We start from the raw sequence: 19380 nt of genomic DNA on the forward strand, positions 1-19380 counted from the left end.
TCTCCTTGGATCGTCACGCGAAGACAAAAAGGTGACGCACGCCCAGAACCGCTCAGCATGGCGCCCCGCCGGCAAAGCAACCCAGAGCGCAACGAAGGTTCACCCCCATCATGGGCTACGCCGCGATCACAAGCAACCCGGATCAACGATGGGGCGAAGGGAGGAGGCACATGGGGGCGAGGACGCGGACTGCGACCGAGAGAGCAAGCGGGGTGGGGGTGGGGGTGGGGTCCCTCCTCCTGGCGCCCGGCCAGGAGCCCGGCGCTGGCGCCTCGCGTCAGGCACGAACCGGCTCACGAAGCAGAGAAACCGAGGGGCCCCCGGCGCAGGGTCGACCAGGCCGCTTGACGAGGCCGGCGGCCGCCCTCTCTGGTCCCGAGAACACAACGGCCTGGAGAGCCCCGCGCTGGGAGGCCGCCTCCAGCTGCTCTCGGGTGCCGGCTCCGGCCCCGGCCCCACTACGGCTCCGGCCTCGGTACTCACCGTAGAGGGACGCCGACCAACCACCTCACACACTGCTGCACCAGCCCTCCTCGGCCGCGTCCACCGCAGTTCCGGGGAGGGGCTTGCGCTCACGCATGCCTTTGCGTTGGGAAGGAAGTCCCGCCCCCATTCTAGACCCCGCCCTTAATTCGCTGCGCGGGGCGGCTTTCGCAGTCCGGGTACCGAGAGCGCGGACGGTGGGTGCAATGGGTTGCGCGGGTAGGTCCTCCTCTCGGGCTTAGGGAGCGGGAGCAACAGGTGGAGCCCGCCGTACCTCCTCTGAAGGGGCTCTGTTCTAGCTCATGTATGGGAACGTAAGTTCTTGTATTCTTGCTTTGGTTTTAGCGCAGGGGCTGTTTACGTACTAGCTGTGTGCCTGAAGCCTCGCAAACGTTTTAGCATTTAATTTACAACTCAACCAGCCTGTATTGGAGGTGTTGTTTTCCGCAGGTTTTCATGCCTCGCCTGTTGCTCACTGATGGTTGGGGAAGGTCTGGCTGCCTCCAATAATCAAGCTAAACTGGGTCCTTTGTTATATGCAGAGAAATCAGCTTCACGGTAGTTAATCTTTTTTTCGATGTGGGGACCACCAGACCATCTGGGAAACCTTTCCCACGCACTGTCTCTATGTCCGGTGACTTTGGGAAGTCCTAAAGGACAACGGGGAAATTCACTAAGCTTAGGTCGAGTGAGCCTCCCCACCACCCCGGAGCCAGCATGGGACACAGCTGAACTCATTTCTTGGAGGAACTTGCCAGTGTGTCCCCAAGAGCCTGGGTGGCATAGTCTGTGCCCAACTGGTGCCTGAAGCCTACGGGTACTGCACTTCCTGTGCTCCGGACTTCCTCATAGGTACTTTAACATCTGGCTGTTCATTTGTATCCTTTAATATCCTTTGTAATAAATCAGTAATGGTGAGTAAACTGCTTTCGTGAGATCTGTGAGCCTTTTGGCAAATTATCAAACCCAAGGAAGAGGTCATGTTACGGAAGGCTAGTCTGTGTGCCTGACAAACAGTGAGGCCAAACAATACCAAAACGTCAGTTCGGAGCAGAGAAAGGTATGTTGCAGGGCCCTTCAAGGAGACGGGTGGCTCATGCCTTAAAAACCCAGAACTCCCCAAGCTTTCAGCAAAGCCCTTTTATAGGAAAGGTGAGGGAGGGGCGTGCTGAGTGGTTGCAGACTTCCTGGTGTCACATCCCTTGTTCTTGAGGTCAGGTCACGGTCGGGTCACCATGTTCCTGTTAGCCTCCACCAAACAAATGTTATTCTCTGTTCTGACAAGGAAGGGCAAGGTCCCAGGGCACAACTTTCACCCTTCGAGGTCCAGGCACTGCCTAAGAGGAGGGGTTCCCTGTGCAGACAGGTTACCCTGCCCGGGAGCCTTAGTCCAGCAGCCGGTCTGGGTCCTCCCGCCAGTGCCCAGGCCCCGCTAAGGAGGCAGATCTCAGCTGCTGGCGCCCGCAGGGCCAGGTCCCCAAACGCTGCCCAGCTGTCATCACTGAGGGACCCAGGCTCCCAGAACCCCAAGGGCCCTCAGGCTCCTCAGGCCGCCCAGACAGAGGCCAGTCCCATGGTCGGTGACCCATGGAGACCGCTGCACGACCAAAACAACCCAAAAAACCTGTTCTGCTTAAGTTACCTAGAGTGACTTCCGTTATCTGCAGCCAAACCCTGACTAATAGATGCATTGAACACATACACACACACACACACACACGCACGCACGCACAAAGTTATCTCTTAAAAATGATTTTTAGTATTAGCAAGATTGAACACGTTTTCAAATATTTATCGGCCATGTATAATTCTCTTTTTAGGAACCACGTCTTATAATCTGAGTTCCTGTTTAAAGACAGTTCTTTTGAAAAACTGTTTCATAAGAACTCTCTTTACATTGGGGATTCTAATGATGCAAAGAGTATTGCGTTTGTTTTTTTTTCCCCCTCAGTAGATTCCATGTCTCTTACCCTTGTTTGTGGTGTTTTTAATGTCACATGTGGTCTGATGGTACCAATCTCTACTGTTCCATAGGTTGTCTTTCTAGCTGTCTTCTAGTGACAGGAAATTCAGAGAAACCAACAGGCCTGTTTCTCCAGGAGGGGGATGTCCCTCATGCCCTGAATTCTGCCAGGAAAGTAGACTGGATACCAAGTGACGTGGAGGAGGGGCTCCTGCAACCTTGCTGTGAAAACCTCTCCCCTCTGTGTCCCATGGACGTGTCACCCAGTATCCCAGGGGAAACTGGAGCAGTTTTTGCTGAGCTGTTTGGGGCTGTTGTCCTAAAGCTAAGCAGGGGTGGGGGTGGGGGACAGACAGGTCCTAGGTCTGGTCCCTCATGTCCTTGTATTGCACAAGGGACAAAGCCTCATTTCCCAGGACATTCAAGCATATTCCAAGCAGAGGCCTCTTCCACCCCTGATTCTGCCCCTTCTTTCATTTCCTGCCCCTCCTTTTCCCCCCAGCTTCACACTGAGATTCTCACTTTCCCCTTTTTTCTCCTTATTCATTCTTTCATTCAAAACACATTTACTGGGACTTCCCTGGCGGTCCAGTGGATAGGACTTCGCCTTCCAATGCAGGGAGTGCAGGTTCGATCCCTGGTCGGGGAGATAAGATCCCACATGCCTCACGGTCAGAAAACCAAAACACAAAACAGAAGAAATAGTGTAATAAATTCATTAAAGACTTTAAAAATGGTCCACATCAAAAAAAATCTTAAAAAAAAATATTTACTGAGCTCCTGACCCAGGGGAAGACGACAGACAAATCTACACTTTTCATGAGACTTATTCCACTAGGGGTAAGGAACAGAAAGAAGTAAGTGTAATAATAGCACCTATTTTGTGAGTGCCTATGTGCGTCCAAACTAAGGCACATCAAGGGTAATTCACTTGCCAAAGGTCACAACTAAGGATTCCAACCCAGGCACTGGTCAGAGATCATGCTGTTAACCAGCAACCCATACTGCCTCCTTGGTGATTACAGATATGAGATTAGGGCTCTGTGCCATTTGTCAGCCAAGGTAAAATGTTTTGTGCTATAAATTTGTAAATCATGGCAGGCAGGGGAAGGACGATCTCATATAAAATAAAGTTCACAAGAATTGCAGTCGAGTTTTATGAAAAGGAGGACTATGGATTTCTCACATATCCAAGAAGGGATTTTGAAAGGGAAAATAATGCTCCCGCGGAAGACTCACCCACGCAGGCCTCACCCTTGCATTAGCGTGCAAAGGTGAGTTCTACCTGGCACCAAGCCTGGGAAGAGATAGATTCACTTCCTCCTTGGACTTTTGGGCTTAGACGTCATCCAGCATGGAGGGGATGGAAAAAGAGATGCCATGCAAATGGAAATCAGAAGAAAGCTGGAGTAGCAATTCTCATATCAGACAAAATAGACTTTAAAATAAAGACTCTTCCAAGAGACAAAGAAGAACACTGCATAATGACTGAGGGATCAGTCCTAGATGAAGATATAACAATTGTAAATATTTATGCCCCCAACATAGGGGCAACTCAATACATAAGGCAAATGCTAAGGGCCATGAAAGGGGAAGCTGACAGTAACACAGTCACAGTAGGGGACGTTAACACCCAGCTGGCGTCCTCGGCAGCCTCACTACCTGCAGAACTTCTGACACTGCTCTTCTTTCCCAGATAGTGACCTCGCAGGGTAGGCAGGGCCGTAGGAGGTGGGGGAGGGGAGAGAGCAACAGGACTCCACTCACTGTATCCCTCTCTGCTTCCATCCAGGGCTGCTGTCACTGTGACCAGAGGTGAGTGTGCTGGGAAGGGGCTTGAGCCCACCTTTACCAGGAGACTTTGGGAACCTCCAGTCTTGTATCAACCCAGGTCACTCTGAAGCCCTAAGACTTAGGCTGGGTGGGCAGTGGGCGGGGAAAGATGGATTATTAGAGGTGAACAGGATTCTGGAGATCAGGGAGCCAAGTAAAGTCATTATTAACTTTAAAAGCTGTGGTCTGTGCAGATTTGGGGGGCAGGCTGGAAGTGCCCGCAGGCTCCTATAGGACAGAGGACAAGTCTGGGGCAACAGAGAGGTGCCCCTGCCCTCCCCCCGCCAGTCCATCATAAATCAGGCAGAGCACTTCTGATTTTCACACTCTGTTTCTCAGAAAGATAGTGGTGTCCTTGGCTCTGCACCTAGTGTTCCCACACTGCCTCCAAGATGTCAGCTAAAGCCATAGAGAGCGGGGGAGGAGATGCCACTGACCCCTTCCGGCCGGAATCCCCCTCTGATGGTGAGTGCCCTAGGGAAGCTCCAGAGGGCGGGGTGGCCCAGGGCTTGGGGTGCCTGAACGAGGGCGGAGGGGGTCTGGGTTCTGGCCTGGAGCTGCCACCAGGTGCACTGTGCCCCATCAGGTCTCTAACCTCCTGGGCCTCACACTCCTGCTCTGTGAAGTCTGGAACCTGCCAGCTCCGCGTTGGTGCTGGGTCTCCCTCTCTCTGTCTTCTCCTTGGGTTCACCTCCAAGCATCTTTGTCACCTCTTAGCACAGCTGCCATTGAGGTCCCCTCCCAACATCAGAGTTCTTGGGAGTTTCGGGAGATGGTGGAGGGCGCCATGTGGGGCCTCTGGTCCCTCAGCTGCCCACCCTGCTGGGAGCTCCCCCACCTCTTTTTTTTGTTTTTCCAGAGGAGGATGAACCTTCCCAGTCATCCAACCAGGCCTCTGATGGTTCTCCTGGCAAGCCACCACAGGGGCCACCCCAGGGGCCAGATGGATCTGGCTCTGACCCCAGAGACCCACCCAAGGATGGAGGCAGCAATTTCTCCCGTAAAGCAGGTAACTGATCCCTGACCATCAATCCACGGGCCCTCACCCAACTCCCCACTGCTCAGTTCAGCCTTCTGAGTTGTCAGTGTCAGGCCCATGTTCCTGATAGAATCGCTCTGACACTCACATTGTCAGAAAAAGGGCACAGTATACATGAGAGATGAAAGAAATGACGCTCTAGAATCAGAGGAGCCACACTTCAGGACTTGGCTCTGCCTCTGACTTGCTGAGTGACCCAGAACCAGTCACTTGCCCTCTCTGGGCCTTGAATGGTTTCCTTTTAAGCACAGTGTAGGATGAGGTCCCTCTTAGGGCTTTCCCAGAGCCAGGTCATATTCTGTTAGGAGGGACAGAGGTGCTGCTCAGGCTCCAGGGCAGCCGGCAGGCGCAGGCTCAGGCTCAGGCACGGCTCCTTGCCGGTTAAGTCCACTGGCCGTGCCCGACCTTTTGGCCCCATAGCACCCAAGGCGGGTGAGTACCATTTCTCCATTTTCCCTCCTCCCGTGATGCCCCAGGGCCTGGTTGTTAAAGTCCACCCAGGACACACCCTCGCAGAGCAGTGTCACGTGTAAGGGTGGGGCTAGCCTGGGGCCAGGGCAGCAAAAGACACAGGCTTTTTGTTTTATTTTGGGGGGGGGCCCATAGAATACACACAGCATTAAATTTACCAAGGTAACCATTTGTCAGCGTGCAGTTCAGTACTGTTGACTATATTCGCATTACCATGCAGCCAACCTCCAGAACTCTCTTCATCTGCCCAAAGTGAAACTCTGTACACATTAAACATTAACTACCCATATCCTCCTGCCCCCAGCTCCTGGCAACCACAGTTCCTTCTGGCTCTAAAAATTTGACTAATCTAATCTAAATTCCACGGAGGTGGTATCATACCGTGTTTGTCTTTTTGTGACTAGTTTATTGTACTTAGCATAAGGTTCCCAAGGTTCACCTGTCTGTCAGAACTTGCTGTGTAAGGCTGAATGATATTCTATTGTGTGTATATACCACATGGTGATCATCCGTTCATCCGTTGATGGACACTTGGGTTGCTTCCGCCTCTTGGCAATTGTGATCAATGCTGCTGTGAACACGGGGGTGCAAATATCTCTTCAAGACCCCGCTTTCCATTTCTTTGGATATATATCCAGAAATGGGATTGCTGGATCATATGGTTTTCTACTTTTAATTTTCTCAGGAACTGCCGTACATTTTCCATAGAGGTGATGGTGACTAGGGTGGCAGTGGTGGAGCCAGAGACAGATTGGAGTCATGCAGCCACAAGCCAAGGATTGTTGGCAACCCCTAGACAATGATGCTAGAAAGAGGCATGGAAGGATCCTCCCCTAGAGCTTTCAGAGAGAGCCTGGCCCTGCCTACACCTTGATTTTAGATTTCTGACCTCCAGAACTGTGAGGGACCATGAGAGAATCAACACAGTTTGTGGTAGTTAATTACAGCAGCCTCAGGAAACTAATATGGGCAGACCTCATTTTATCGTACTTTGCAGATACTGCGTTTTTTACAAGTTGAAGGTTTGTAGCAACCTAGCCTTGGCAGATATTGGTTCACATTTTTAGCAATAAAGTATTTTAAAATTAAGGTATACTCCTTGTCTTTTTAAACAAAAGGCTATTGCACATTTAGTAGACTAGAGTATAGTATAAACATAACTTTTATATGCAGTGGAAACCAAAAACTTCACGTGATATTCGCTTTCTTGCGGTGGTCTGGAACCGACCCCTCAGTATCTCTGAGGTGTCCCTGGACAGAGCTTGAAAATCCCATTGTGGTTGAAGGCTGCATTAGAGTCAGAGTCTATACAAGGAGGAGGTGGGAGTCTCTAGGGGGGTGCTGGACATTGGTAATAGAAAGGGGGCAGTTTCTGTTAGTGACAGGGTCTAGGGCAGCACCGTCCAATACACCTTTCTGCGGTGGTAAGCATGCTCTCTGCGTGATCCAGTATGGTAGCCACTAGCCACATGTGACTATCGAGTCCCTGAAATGTGGGCCGTGGGACTGAGGAACTGAGTTTTAAATTTTATTTCATTTTAATTAACTAAGATTTAAATAGCACACATGGCTAGTGGTTCCTATAGTGGCCAGCATGGGCCTAGTATATGACCTTGGGTGTGTGTGGCAGAGAGTTCAAGATCTTTGGAAGTGAGGCATGAGAACTTCAAGGCCAGTTTGTTGGAAATATCATCTGTGCAGAAACGGAAACCCTCAAGACAGGTCAGGGGTACTGATGGAGAGAGAGGTGATGGTGAGCCATGAGCTGCAAACTTCAAAAAATGACTGCAGGTCTGAGCCTGATTTCGTACCTTCTCTCCCTTGCCTGGGACCAAGGCTCCTCTTTGTGGGGAGCTGGCTGAGCTCACTCCTGCAACTCCTGAAATCTCCGGAACTCCTGGTCCCAGCTGCCCCAGCACCCCAGTCCCTGCCCCTGTCATATGTCCCTGCCAGCCCCAAGAGCTCTCAGCAATTCAACATGGTCCAGGCATGCTCTGCCCCGTGGTGCCAGGGGCTTCAGCCACAAGGCAGGATACACACAAGGAGCAGGGTGACTTCTCTATTTTTTTTTTTTAATTTTTGTATTTTATTTTATTTATTTTTTTTATACAGCAGGTTCTTCGTAGTTATCCATTTTATACATATTAGTGTATACATGTCACTCCCAGTCTCCCAATTCATCCCACCAGAACACCCCCCCACCACTCTCCCCCCCTTGTTCTCTACACTTGTATCTCTATTTCTGCCCTGCAGACTGGTTTATCGAGGTTCCACATATATGCGTTAATATATATTTGTTTTTCTCTTTCTGACTTAATGTCACTCTGTATGACAGACTCTGTATGACGTAGATCCATCCACGTCACTACAAATGACCCAATTTCGTTCCTGTTTATGGTTGAGTAATATTCTATTGTATATATGTACCACATCTTCTTTATCCATTTGTCTGCTGATGGGTATTTAGGTTGCTTCCATATCTTGCCTATTGTAAATAGTGCTGCAGTGAACATTGGGGTGCATGTGTCTTTTTGAATTATGGTTTTCTGTGGGTATATGCCCAGTAGTGGGACTGCTGGGTCATGTGGTAATTCTATTTTTCGTTTTTTTAGGAACCTCCATACTGTTCTCCATAGCGGCTGTATCAATTTACATTCCCACCAACAGTGCAAGAGAGTTCTCTCTCCTCCACACCCTCTCCAGCATTTGTTGTTTGTAGATTTTCTGAGGATGCCCATTCTGACCGGCGTAAGGTGATACCTCAATGTAGTTTTGATTGCATGTCTCTAATAATTAGTGATGTTGAGCAGCTTTTCATGTGCTTCTTGGCCATCTGTATGTCTTCTTTGGAGAAATGTCTATTTAGGTCTTCTGCCCATTTTTTGATTGGGTTGTTTGTTTTTTGTTAATATTGAGCTGCATGAGCTGTTTATATATTTTGGGGATTAATCATTTGTCCGTTGATTCATTTGCAAATATTTTCTCCCATTCTGAGGGTTGTCTTTTCATCTTGTTTGTAGTTTCCTTTGCTGTGCAAAACTTTGAAGTTTCATTAGGTCCTATTTGTTTATTTTTGTTTTTATTTCCATTACTCTAGGAGGTGGACCAAAAAAGATCTTGCTGTGATTTATGTCAAAGAGTGTTCTTCCTATGTCTCCTCGAAGAGTTTTATAGTGTCCGGCGGTCTTACATTTAGGTCTCTAATCCATTTTGAGTTTATTTTTGTGTATGGTGTTAGGGAGTGTTCTAATTTCATTCTTTTACAAGTAGCTGTCCAGTTTTCCCAGCACCACTTATTGAAGAGACTGTCTTTTCTCCATTTTATATCCTTGCCTCCTTTGTCATAGATTAGTTGACCATAGGTGTGTGGGTTTATCTCTGGGCTTTCTATCCTGTTCCATTGATCTATATTTCTGGTTTTGTGCCAGTACCATATTGTCTTGATTACTGTAGCTTTGTAGTATAGTCTGAAGTAAGGGAGTCTGATTCCTCCAGCTCTGTTTTTTTCCCTCAAGACTGCTTTGGCTATTTGGGGTCTTTTGTGTCTCCTACAAGTTTTCAGGTTTTTTGTTCTAGTTCTGTAAATAATGCCACTGGTATTTTGATAGGGATTGCATTGAATCTGTAGATTGCTTTGGGTAGTATAGTCATTTTCACCATATTGATTCTTCCAATCCAAGAACATGGTATATCTCTCCATCTGTTTGTGTCATCTTTGATTTCTTTCATCAGTGTCTTATAGTTTTGTGAGTACAGGTCTTTTGTCTCCCTAGGTAGGTTTATTCCTAGGTATTTTACTCTTTTTGTTGCAATGGTGAATGGGATTGTTTCCTTAATTTCTCTTTCTGATCTTTCATTGTTAGTGTATAGGAATGCAAGAGATTTCTGTGCATTAATTTTGTATCCTGCAACTTTACCAAATTCATTGATTAGCTCTAGTAGTTTTCTGGTGGCATCATTAGGATTCTCTATGTATAGTGTCATGTCATCTAAAAACAATAAGTTTTATTTCTTCTTTTCCAATTTGGATTCCTTTTATTTTTCTTCTCTGACTGCTGTGGCTAGGACTTCCAAAACTGTGTTGAATAATAGTGGTGAGAGTGGACATCCTTTTCTTGTTCCTGGTCTTAGAGGAAATGCTTTCAGTTTTTCACCATTGAGAATGATGTTTTGCTTTGGGTTTGTCATATATGGCCTTTATTATGTTGAGGTAGGTTCCCTCTATGCCCACTTTCTGGAGAGTTTTTATCAGAAATGGGTGTTGAATTTTGTCAAAAGCTTTTTCTGCATCTATTGAGATGATTATATGGTTTTTCTTCTTCAGTTTCTTAATATGGTGTATCACATTGATTGATTTGCGTATATTGAAGAATCCTTGCATCCCTGGGATAGATCCCACTTGATCATGGTGTATGATCGTTTTCATGTGTTGTTGGATTCTGTTTGCTAGTATTTTGTTGAGGATTTTTGCATCTATATTCATCAGTGATATTGGTCTGTAGTTTTCTTTTTTTGAGGTATCTCTGTCTGGTTTTGGTATCAGGGTGATGGTGGCCTCATAGAATGAGTTTGGGAGTGTTCCTTCCTCTGCAGTTTTTTGGAAGAGTTTGAGAAGGATGGGTATTAGCTCTTCTCTAAATGTTTGATAGAATTCACCTGTGAAGCCATCTGGTCCTGGACTTTTGTTTGTTGGAAGATTTTTAATCACCATTTCCATTTCATTACTTGTGATTGGTCTGTTCATATTCTCTATTTCTTCCTGGTTCACTCTTGGAAGGTTATACCTAAGAATTTGTCCATTTCCTCCAGGTTGTCCGTTTTATTGGCATAGAGTTGCTTGTAGTAGTCTCTCATGATACTTTGTAATTCTGCGGTGTCCGTTGTAACTTCTCCTTTACATCTCTAATTTCATTGATTTGAGTCCTCTCCCTCTTTTTCTTGATGAGTCTGGCTAAAGGTTGATCAATTTTGTTTATCTTCTCAAAGAACCAGCTTTTAGTTTTATTGATCTTTGCTATTATTTTCTTTGTGTCCATTTCTTTCTGCTCTGATCTTTATGATTTCTTTCCTTCTACTAACTTTGGGTTTGTTTGTTCTTCTTTCTCTAGTTCCTTTAGGTGTAAGGTTAGCTTGGTTATTTGAGATTTTTCTTGTTTCTTGAGGTAGGCTTGTATTGCTATTAATTTCCCCCTTAGAACTGCTTTTGCTGCATCCCATAGGTTTTGGATCATCGTGTTTTCATTGTCATTTGTCTCTAGGTATTTTTTAATTTCCTCTTTGATTTCTTCACTGATCTCTTGGTGAAGAGATTTAGTAACGTATTGTTTAGCCTCCATGTGTTTGTGTTTTTTACGTTTTCTTTCCCTGTAATTGATTTCTAATCTTACAGCGCTGTGGTTGGAAAAGATGCTTGATATGATTTCAGTTTTCTTAAATTTACCAAGGCTTGATTTGTGACCCAAGATGGGATCTATCCTGGAGAATGTTCCATGTGCACTTGAGAAGAAAGTGGAATCTGCTGTTTTTGGATGGAATGTCCTATAGATATCAATTAAATCTCTCTGGTCTATTTTGTCATTTAAAGCTTGTATTTCCTTATTAATTTTCTGTCTGGATGATCTGTCCATGGGTGTAAGTGAGGTGTTAAAGTCTCCCACTATTATTGTGTCACTGTCGATTTCCTCTTTTATAGCTATTAGCAGTTGCCTTATGTATTGAGGTGCTTGTATGTTGGGTGCACGTATATTTATAATTGTTAGATCTTTTTCTTGGATTGATCCCTTGATCATTATGTAGTGTCCTTCCTTGTCTCTTGTAACATTCTTTATTTTAAAGTCTATTTTATCTGATATGAGTATAGCTACTCCAGCTTTCTTTTGATTTCCATTTGCATGGAATATCTTTTTCCATCCCCTCACTTTCAGTCTGTATGTGTCCCTAGGTCTAAAGTGGGTCTCTTGTAGACAGCATATATATGGGTCTTGTTTTTGTATCCATTCAGCCAGTCTATGTCTTTTGGTTGGGGCATTTAATCCATTCACGTTTAAGGTAATTATCGATATGTATGTTCCTATGACCATTTTCTTAATTGTTTTGGGTTTGTTTTTGTAGGTCCGTTTCTTCTCTTGTGTTTCCCACTTAGAGAAGTTCCTTTAGCATTTGTTGTAGAGCTGGTTTGGTGGTGCTGAATTCTCTTAGCTTTTGCTTGTCTCTAAAGCTTTTTTTTTTTTTTTTTTTTTTTTTTTTTTTTTTAATTTTTATTTATTTATTTATTTTTGGCTGTGTTGGGTCTTCGTTTGTGTGCCAGGGCTCCCCCTAGTTGCGGCGAGCGGGGGCCACTCTTCATCGCGGTGCGCAGACCTCTCACCGTCGCGGCCTCTCCCGTTGCGGAGCACAGGCTCCAGACGCGCAGGCTCAGCAATCGTGGCTCACGGGCCCAGTTGCTCTGCGGCATGTGGGATCCTCCCAGACCAGGGCTCGAACCCGTGTCTCCTGCATTGGCAGGCAGATTCTCAACCACTGCGCCACCAGGGAAGCCCCTCTAAAGCTTTTGATTTCCCCATCAAATCTAAATGAGATCCTTGCCGGGTAGAGTAATCTTGGTTGTAGGTTCTTCCCTTTCATCACTTGAAGTATATCATGCCACTCCCTTCTGGCTTGCAGAGTTTCTGCTGAGAAATCAGCTGTTAACCTTATGGGAGTTCCCTTGTATGTTATTTGTCGTTTTTCCCATGCTGCTTTCAATAATTTTTCTTTGTCTTTAATTTTTGCCACTTTGATTACTATGTGTCTCAGCGTGTTTCTCCTTGGGTTTATCCTGTATGGGACTCTCTGCGCTTCCTGGACTTGGGTGGCTATTTCCTTTCCCATGTTAGGGAAGTTTTCGACTATAATCTCTTCAAATATTTTCTCTGGTCCTTTCTCTCTCTCTCTTCTCCTTCTGGGACCCCTATAATGTGAATGTTGTTGCGTTTAATGTTGTCCCAGAGGTCTCTTAGGCTGTCTTCACTTCTTTTCATTCTTTTTTCTTTAGTCTGTTCCACAGCAGTGAATTCCACCATTCTGTCTTCCAGGTCACTTATCCGTTCTTCTGCCTCAGTTATTTCTGCTATTGATTCCTTGTAGTGTAGTTTTCATTTCAGTTATTGTATTGGTCATCTCTGTTTGTTTGTTCTTTAATTCTTCTAGGTCTTTGTTAATCATTTCTTGCATCTTCTCAATCTTTGCCTCCATTCTTATTCCGAGGTCCTGGATCATCTTCACTATCATTATTCTGAATTCTTTTTCTGGAAGGTTGCCTATCTCCACTTCATTTAGTTGTTTTTCTGGGGTTTTTTCTTGTTCCTTCATCTGGTACATAGCCCTCTGCCTTTTCATCTTCTCTGTCTTTCTAAAAACTGAGGAAAGAGGAAGGAACTTGGCCCAGGGCTAGGAAGGCCAACAGAGAGGTATGGATTTAGGAAAGGAAGCAGGAGTGAGGATGAAATGGCAGAAGTAAAAAGCAGGGTCAGAGGTCTGGGTTGAAAGAACACAATTTGAGTAGAGTTGAAGGTGACAGAAGATGAGTCTAGGTTTACTAGGAGAAATAGAAAAAGTCTCTTGGGGACGTTGGCCTTAAGTCTCACAACCACCAGATAGGTATTTCAGAAAACAAGAGGTTCAGGACACATCTCTGAAAGGTTTGAGTTGCCTTATTCAGGTATGATTATAGTGGGGGAATAAGGAAATCTACCAGAGAAGTGGCTAGGGCTCACAGTTATCCTAGGGGCAGCTGACGACAGGGGCAGAGCCAAGGGAACTGCTGGATCAGGAGGCCCACGAACAAATCAGGGGCATAGCCGCCTGTCACTTCCCTACCAGGAAGGAAGCCAGGTATATTACTATAACCAAGGCACACTGGGGTCTTTACTGTATGGAGAACTTGGCTCCTGCCCGCAATCCTATGGCTCTGCGTCATACACAGGAAGTAGGGCCTCTGTGCAACCAGAAATGGGAATGGGACTGAAGGAGATTCAGCCCACAAATATCCGACCACCAGCTTCCACCTCTGCAATCAGCCACCCTGTGTCTGCTCAACGCATCACAGAAACAAGTTTTCAAGGTGAGTATACAAACAGCAGAGAAAATTGAAGAATGAGGTCAGCGTTCAAAAATGGGGTCAAATCGACAGCTGGGAAGTGGTGTAGAGACAGGTAGAATTTAGATCCTGAGCCTTTAATAACCACTACCTTCTCTCAGTGCTCTCTGTTTTTAGACTCTATATAAGAACACCTAGGGCTTCCCTGGTGGCGCCTGCCAATGCAGGGGACACGGGTTCGAGCCCTGGTCTGGGAAGATCCCACATGCTGTGCAGCAACTAAGCGCATGTGCCACAACGACTGAGCCTGCATTCTAGAGCCCGTGAGCCTCAACTACCGAAGCCCACGTGCCTACAGCCCATGCTCCGCTACAAGAGAAGCCACCGCGATGAGAAGCCCGCACACCGCAACCAAGAGTAGCCCCCGCTAGCCGTAACTAGAGAAAGCCCGTGCACAGCAATGAAGACCCAGTGCAGCCAAAAGAATAAATACGTAGAATAAATAAGTTCAAACAATAAATAAATAAATAAACCTAAATTTTAAAAAAAAAGAACATCTAATGCAGGAGGGAAGGTGGGAGGGCCACTGTAAAGGTCATCTATGCTACATGTACAAGAACCCCGAGAGCACACCAATAGGTACCACATTTTTCACTGCTGTAGCCGATCATTCCCCCTGTACTATACCACACTGTAGCACTCCCTTCCCTCATCTACTGCTATAGTCTCTTTGGAAGGTGTTTCAGAACTCTTGTTATGAGAGTGCCAGTTGAACTGTCCTCACTTCCTTAATTTATACCAGGATTTAAGACCTTGTGGTCTGAGATCCTGTCCAGAGAGCAAGCAGGCTAAGACTCTGTCTTTGTTGATATATTTCATCAGAAAGGGCTCTACCCCCTCTCCTAGTTCATGGTGTGAAGTGTTCTTAGCCTCTCAGGAAAGTGGGGAGAATTGAAAGGACTCTATATGAGAATGCTAGGCTTTGTAAAACATTTCAGTTTTTTAAAAATAAGACTCATTTTGTATTGGACTTACAACAGTCCTATGAAATACAAAGAAAGCCAAGAATCAGTGACATGAAACGATCACCAGTAAGAATTACAACAGTCACCGCTTACCTCGTAGCATAGGGCACTGTCCATGATCCTTAAGAAGAGTTAGCAGAAATGCCTTGCCCATCTTGCCCCTGAACCCCTTGAAAGGTACACGACTGCTGTGTTGGTGTTTAGGGGGAGCATCTCACTTACCAGGGACTGACTTCTCCCTTGATTCCTCTGTAGTGATGGAGACTTACCCGCTGATGAAAAATTCCCTGGGATTGCAACCTCCAAGCCAGACAGCTTTCCTATGGACTGACAGAGAACTTGTCAAGATGAAACACCAGTCTGCGGGAGAAAGGGAAGAAGAGAATGATGGAAATCGTTTCTGGGAAACTATTTTTACATTATGTTTTGTTTGTTCCTGGTAAATAAACTGTAATCTTCTTAACATTAAAACAAAATCTAAACCACTAAATTCAATAATACAGGAATATAACTTTCGAAAAACATTTCTTTGGCTGCGCAGCATGTGGGATCTTCGCTCCCCAGCCAGGGATTGAAGCCACGCCTGCTGCATTGGAAGCGCAGAGTCTTCACCACTGGACCACCAGGGAAGTCCCAGGAATATCACTTTTAAAGGAGAAGTTATAAACCCCTTGGTTACATGAACTGGAGATTTTTAGTAAGAAGTCAATATATTTGTTGTTAGGCACATTTTATGTTAGGCTGTCTCCCTGCACAGGATGCAGGCGCCTTGAAAATGGAAATCATATCCCTCTAGAGTACGTCCCTCTTCTTTCTGCTTGGCAGTTTGCTGCTCCACTTGTTCAACCCCACCTAGTAATAACCTATACTTCCCTTGTTCCTGTTTTCCCATCTGGAAAACAGACAAAAGGCAACCAAACAACGCAAAGGTCTCAACAAATAAGGGATATCCAAAACCAGAGATGGCCAGAACTTCTGTATCCCTCATGAAACCTAGCCCGGTGTTCAATACGTAGGTATCATTAATACATGCGTGTTGACTGAAACAGTTGAAACTCAATTCTTCCACTTCCCAGTTTAGTTTTAGTCCTCATACAAAACCTGATAATCAAATTCCTTAATGCGAGGAATCACAGTGAAAAATAATATCTGAACTGACTTCTGTCAGATGAGTGAGAACTAAGGTTAATTCAGTGTATCTGAAGCATAGAAAGTGAGGGCAAAAGTGGCACAAGATGGGGCTAGAGGAGCAGAGAGGATTCTAGACCACGCAGAGTCTTCAAGGCCAACACTGTGTTTTCTATTCTCCAAACAATGTTTGTGAGCGATGTTTATGAGCAATGTTCCAACTTGCTTTGAAGCTTTCTTGTGTGAAGAATGGATTGGAAGGAAACAAGATATATGGACACTAGTTAGGACCTAGTCGCAACAGACAGGCAAGTTCAGTATTAGGATGTTGAGGAAGAGCTGACAGATTCCAAAGAAATGCAGGAGATAAACTGAAGCGGGCTTAATGGGGTATGAGATGGAGGAAAGGAAGGTCGTAGGGAATTCAAGGGTTTACTGCACACATGAGCAAAGTCTCAAAATTAATCATTTGAACGTACAGAGGTAGATCTCCCAAATGACACCGGTTAGGAAGCAACGGTACGCCCTTTAGAATTCCTGGAGACAACACAAATCAACTGTTTCGATGGAAAATTCGGCGGGACCGGTGCGTTTTTTCACTCCAACTTAGTTCCAGTTCCTATTACTCACATTTTCTGTGCCAAAACAACACAGCTGGAGGAACTGAAGGGGATTCCGTTTTGTTAATTAAGGAGTGTCGCCAACACTGACAGTCCCATCTTAAAAAGCACTCCCTCTGCATTTTACCCGAGGAGCAATGGCCAGAGCCTCCCTTTGAAAACGATGGGCAGAAATCAGAACATCACACACTGTCCCTTTCAGCTACTGTGATCTGAGCCGCAAGACGACCAATACCCCCTGGCACAGCGCGGACGGGCCAGCGCGCGGGGGCAACAGGGACAGGAGACAGCACAAGAGACGAAGCCCAGGCCCAGGGGCCAAGGCCTATTACCTTTCCGGCATGTGCAAAACATTAAACAGAAGCAATATTGTAATAAATTCATTAAAGACTTAAGAAAAAAAAAATCAGATGCTAAAGTGTATACTATAACCACTATACTATATTGCTTCTATAAAACAAGCACTAAGCCTCAGATACAGAAAAAAACCCTTTTCGTGTCCTCACACCTAGGTCAAAATTACAAAGCGTTAATTCAGGAGACAGAAAGAGAAGGAATAAATCTGAATGATTCTGAGTCAGAACACAGTGCTATAACCTTAGGCAAATTCCACAATACCCATGCCTCAACCTCCCTATCTATAAAGGAGTTAACCACACCAGCGCTAACCATTACTTGCCTCCTGGTAGCTTGTGAGTGTTAATTATTATTTGTAATAAATACACAGATCATCAGTTGAAAGAAACAAGGAAAACTACAGCGTTATTATTATTGCCTTGTTGCTAGAGCTAAACACCAGAAATCAACATAAATAACTTATGTACACCAAGAATGTAGGGTTTGAATATGTACTTTGAAAGGCAATCATATAATTAGTTGTTTTACCTCTAATCGCTTTTCCTTTTTTTTATTTTTTAATTTAAAAAAGCAATACAGGGACTTCCCTGGTGGTTCAGTGGTAAAGAATCCGTCCTGCAATGCAGGGGACGCGGGTTCGATTCCCAGTCGGGGAACTAAGATCCCACATGCCGCGGGGCAACTAAGCCCTCGCGCCAAACTACTGAGCTCGCACACCTCAATGAGGTAGCCCACGTGCAGCAAACTACAGAGCCCACGCGCTCTGGAGCCTGCACGCCACAACTACAGAGCCCACGTGCCACAACTAGAGAGAGAAAACCCGCACGCCATAACTAGAGAGACACTCTCATGCTGCAACGAAGAGCCCGTGCGCCACAACGACAAAAAAGATCCCACATGCCTTAACGAAGGTCCCGCGTGCCGCAACTAAGACCCAATACAGCCAATCAACCAATCAATCAATCAATCAATAAAGTGGGGCGGGGGGAGCAATACAGGAATTTCCCTGGCAGTCAAGTGGTTAAGACTCCAAGCTCCCAATGCAGGGGACACGGGTTCGAGCCCTGATCTGGGAGGATCCCGTATGCCGCGGAGCAACTGGGCCCTTGAGCCACAATTACTGAGCCTGCGCGTCTGGAGCCTGTGCTCCGCAATAAGAGAGGCCGCGATAGTGAGAGGCCCGCGCACCGCGATGAAGAGTGGCCCCCGCTTGCCACAACTAGAGAAAGCCCTCACCGAAAAGAAGACCCATACAGTCAAAAATAAATAAATAAATAATTAAAAAAAAAAAAAAGATGGGAGGGAGAGGGAGAGAAAGAAGGAGAGACATACTTGCAGTGATAAGGAACTTTAGAACTTTGTTTAAAGGATCTTCTTGAACTTGTCCCCTGCTTCACGGTCACTGTAGTGCACATGGTTGGCCCCTCTTTGGGCTGTGATTTTTTTTTTTTATGTGGCATGCTCAGGATGATCGCATTCTGCTTATTGGATACACCTTGCAGGGAGGTGTTAGAACCACAGGTCTGTGCCTGATGGCACCTGCCAGTAGGGCTACTCTAACCCAGTGTCTTGGCTATGGAGTCATTTCCTACACGTTGAACAAGATTCTGAGGACATTGTGACAAGAGACAAAAAGCCTGTGACATATAGAAAGGCCAGTTCTGCATTTATCATTTGTGTGTACCATATTTCTCAGACTTTGAGAGACTTCATTTTTTAAGTTTTGCCATGGTTGGGAAATGAAACAATTATGAATGAAGTTTTCACTTTTAAACTTTTGCAGCTGTTGTAGGCCCTGATTGGGGTGCTCACAGGGACGGCATGGGTACCAATAGCCATATCAGGGCATGAGTGGCATCTTTTTTCTCTTGTGGGGCCCACTGTTCGCTCCCCCAACATGATATTGCAACATAATATTACAAATGAGAGGTGCCAACTTTTTACAGGAGCTCCCTGGCCTCTGCGATTGGTTGAGAGATAGGCACATGACCCAGCCCAGGCCAGAGTTCTACCCTGGTCTTTCTTCTGTTGGGTATGGGAGCTCTAAAGGATGTGCTGTCATCACAAGGCCTTCCATGTATCAATAGAACTGACCAGTGTACAAGAAATGGCACCAGCGCAAAGAAGCAGAGACAAGGGACCACTCTACTACTGTCCTTCCTGTGGTTCGATTAGATGAGCTCATAAATTCTCCTTTTTACTTAACCCAGCTTGACGTGGGTGTTTTTGTCTGTGTATGTATGTGTACATCCAAGAGTCCTGACTAATAAAGAATCTCTAAGTGAATAGCATCCATTCAGCTAAATATATATCACTGATGATTTCTGTGTGTCAGTGAAATTCCAACCTCCCCATTGTCCTAGGATGCCCACTTAGTGGTTTGG

The 19380-nt window shown here is 45.8% G+C and overlaps 1 protein-coding gene across 11 annotated transcripts; it reads left to right on the forward strand.

Annotated features, from left to right (window-relative positions):
• Nucleotides 1-665: 665 nt before the first annotated feature.
• On the forward strand, nucleotides 666-16295 carry LOC130707530 (uncharacterized protein C2orf78-like). Of its 11 annotated transcripts, none has more exons than XR_009007443.1 (7): nucleotides 666-1335; nucleotides 2518-4261; nucleotides 4619-4744; nucleotides 5139-5288; nucleotides 8402-8985; nucleotides 13753-14505; nucleotides 15147-15381. XR_009007443.1 is itself a non-coding variant. In XM_057542567.1 (3 exons), the coding sequence occupies exons 1-3, from the start codon at nucleotides 13779-13781 to the stop codon at nucleotides 15464-15466; spliced, it is 330 nt and encodes a 109-aa protein (XP_057398550.1). In that variant the 5' UTR covers nucleotides 12337-13778; the 3' UTR covers nucleotides 15467-16295. The 11 variants fall into 11 exon arrangements, 1 of the variants encoding a protein (XP_057398550.1); XR_009007441.1 differs by having other exon boundaries at nucleotides 13753-13890; nucleotides 14028-15381; XR_009007442.1 differs by having other exon boundaries at nucleotides 8402-8542; nucleotides 8887-8985; nucleotides 13753-15381.
• Nucleotides 16296-19380: the final 3085 nt, after the last annotated feature.

The sequence above is a fragment of the Balaenoptera acutorostrata genome, chromosome 3 (assembly GCF_949987535.1).
Source record: "Balaenoptera acutorostrata chromosome 3, mBalAcu1.1, whole genome shotgun sequence".
Taxonomy (NCBI): Eukaryota; Metazoa; Chordata; class Mammalia; order Artiodactyla; family Balaenopteridae; genus Balaenoptera; species Balaenoptera acutorostrata.

Coding starts and splice junctions, on each gene's coding strand:
- LOC130707530 (XM_057542567.1), top strand. CDS start 13,779: ATGGGAATGGGACTGAAGGAGATTCAGCCCACAAATATCCGACCACCA. Junction 13,891..15,146: donor CACAGAAACAAGTTTTCAAG/GTGAGTATACAA, acceptor ATTCCTCTGTAG/TGATGGAGACTTACCCGCTG. Junction 15,331..15,432: donor TTATGTTTTGTTTGTTCCTG/GTAAATAAACTG, acceptor TTGGCTGCGCAG/CATGTGGGATCTTCGCTCCC.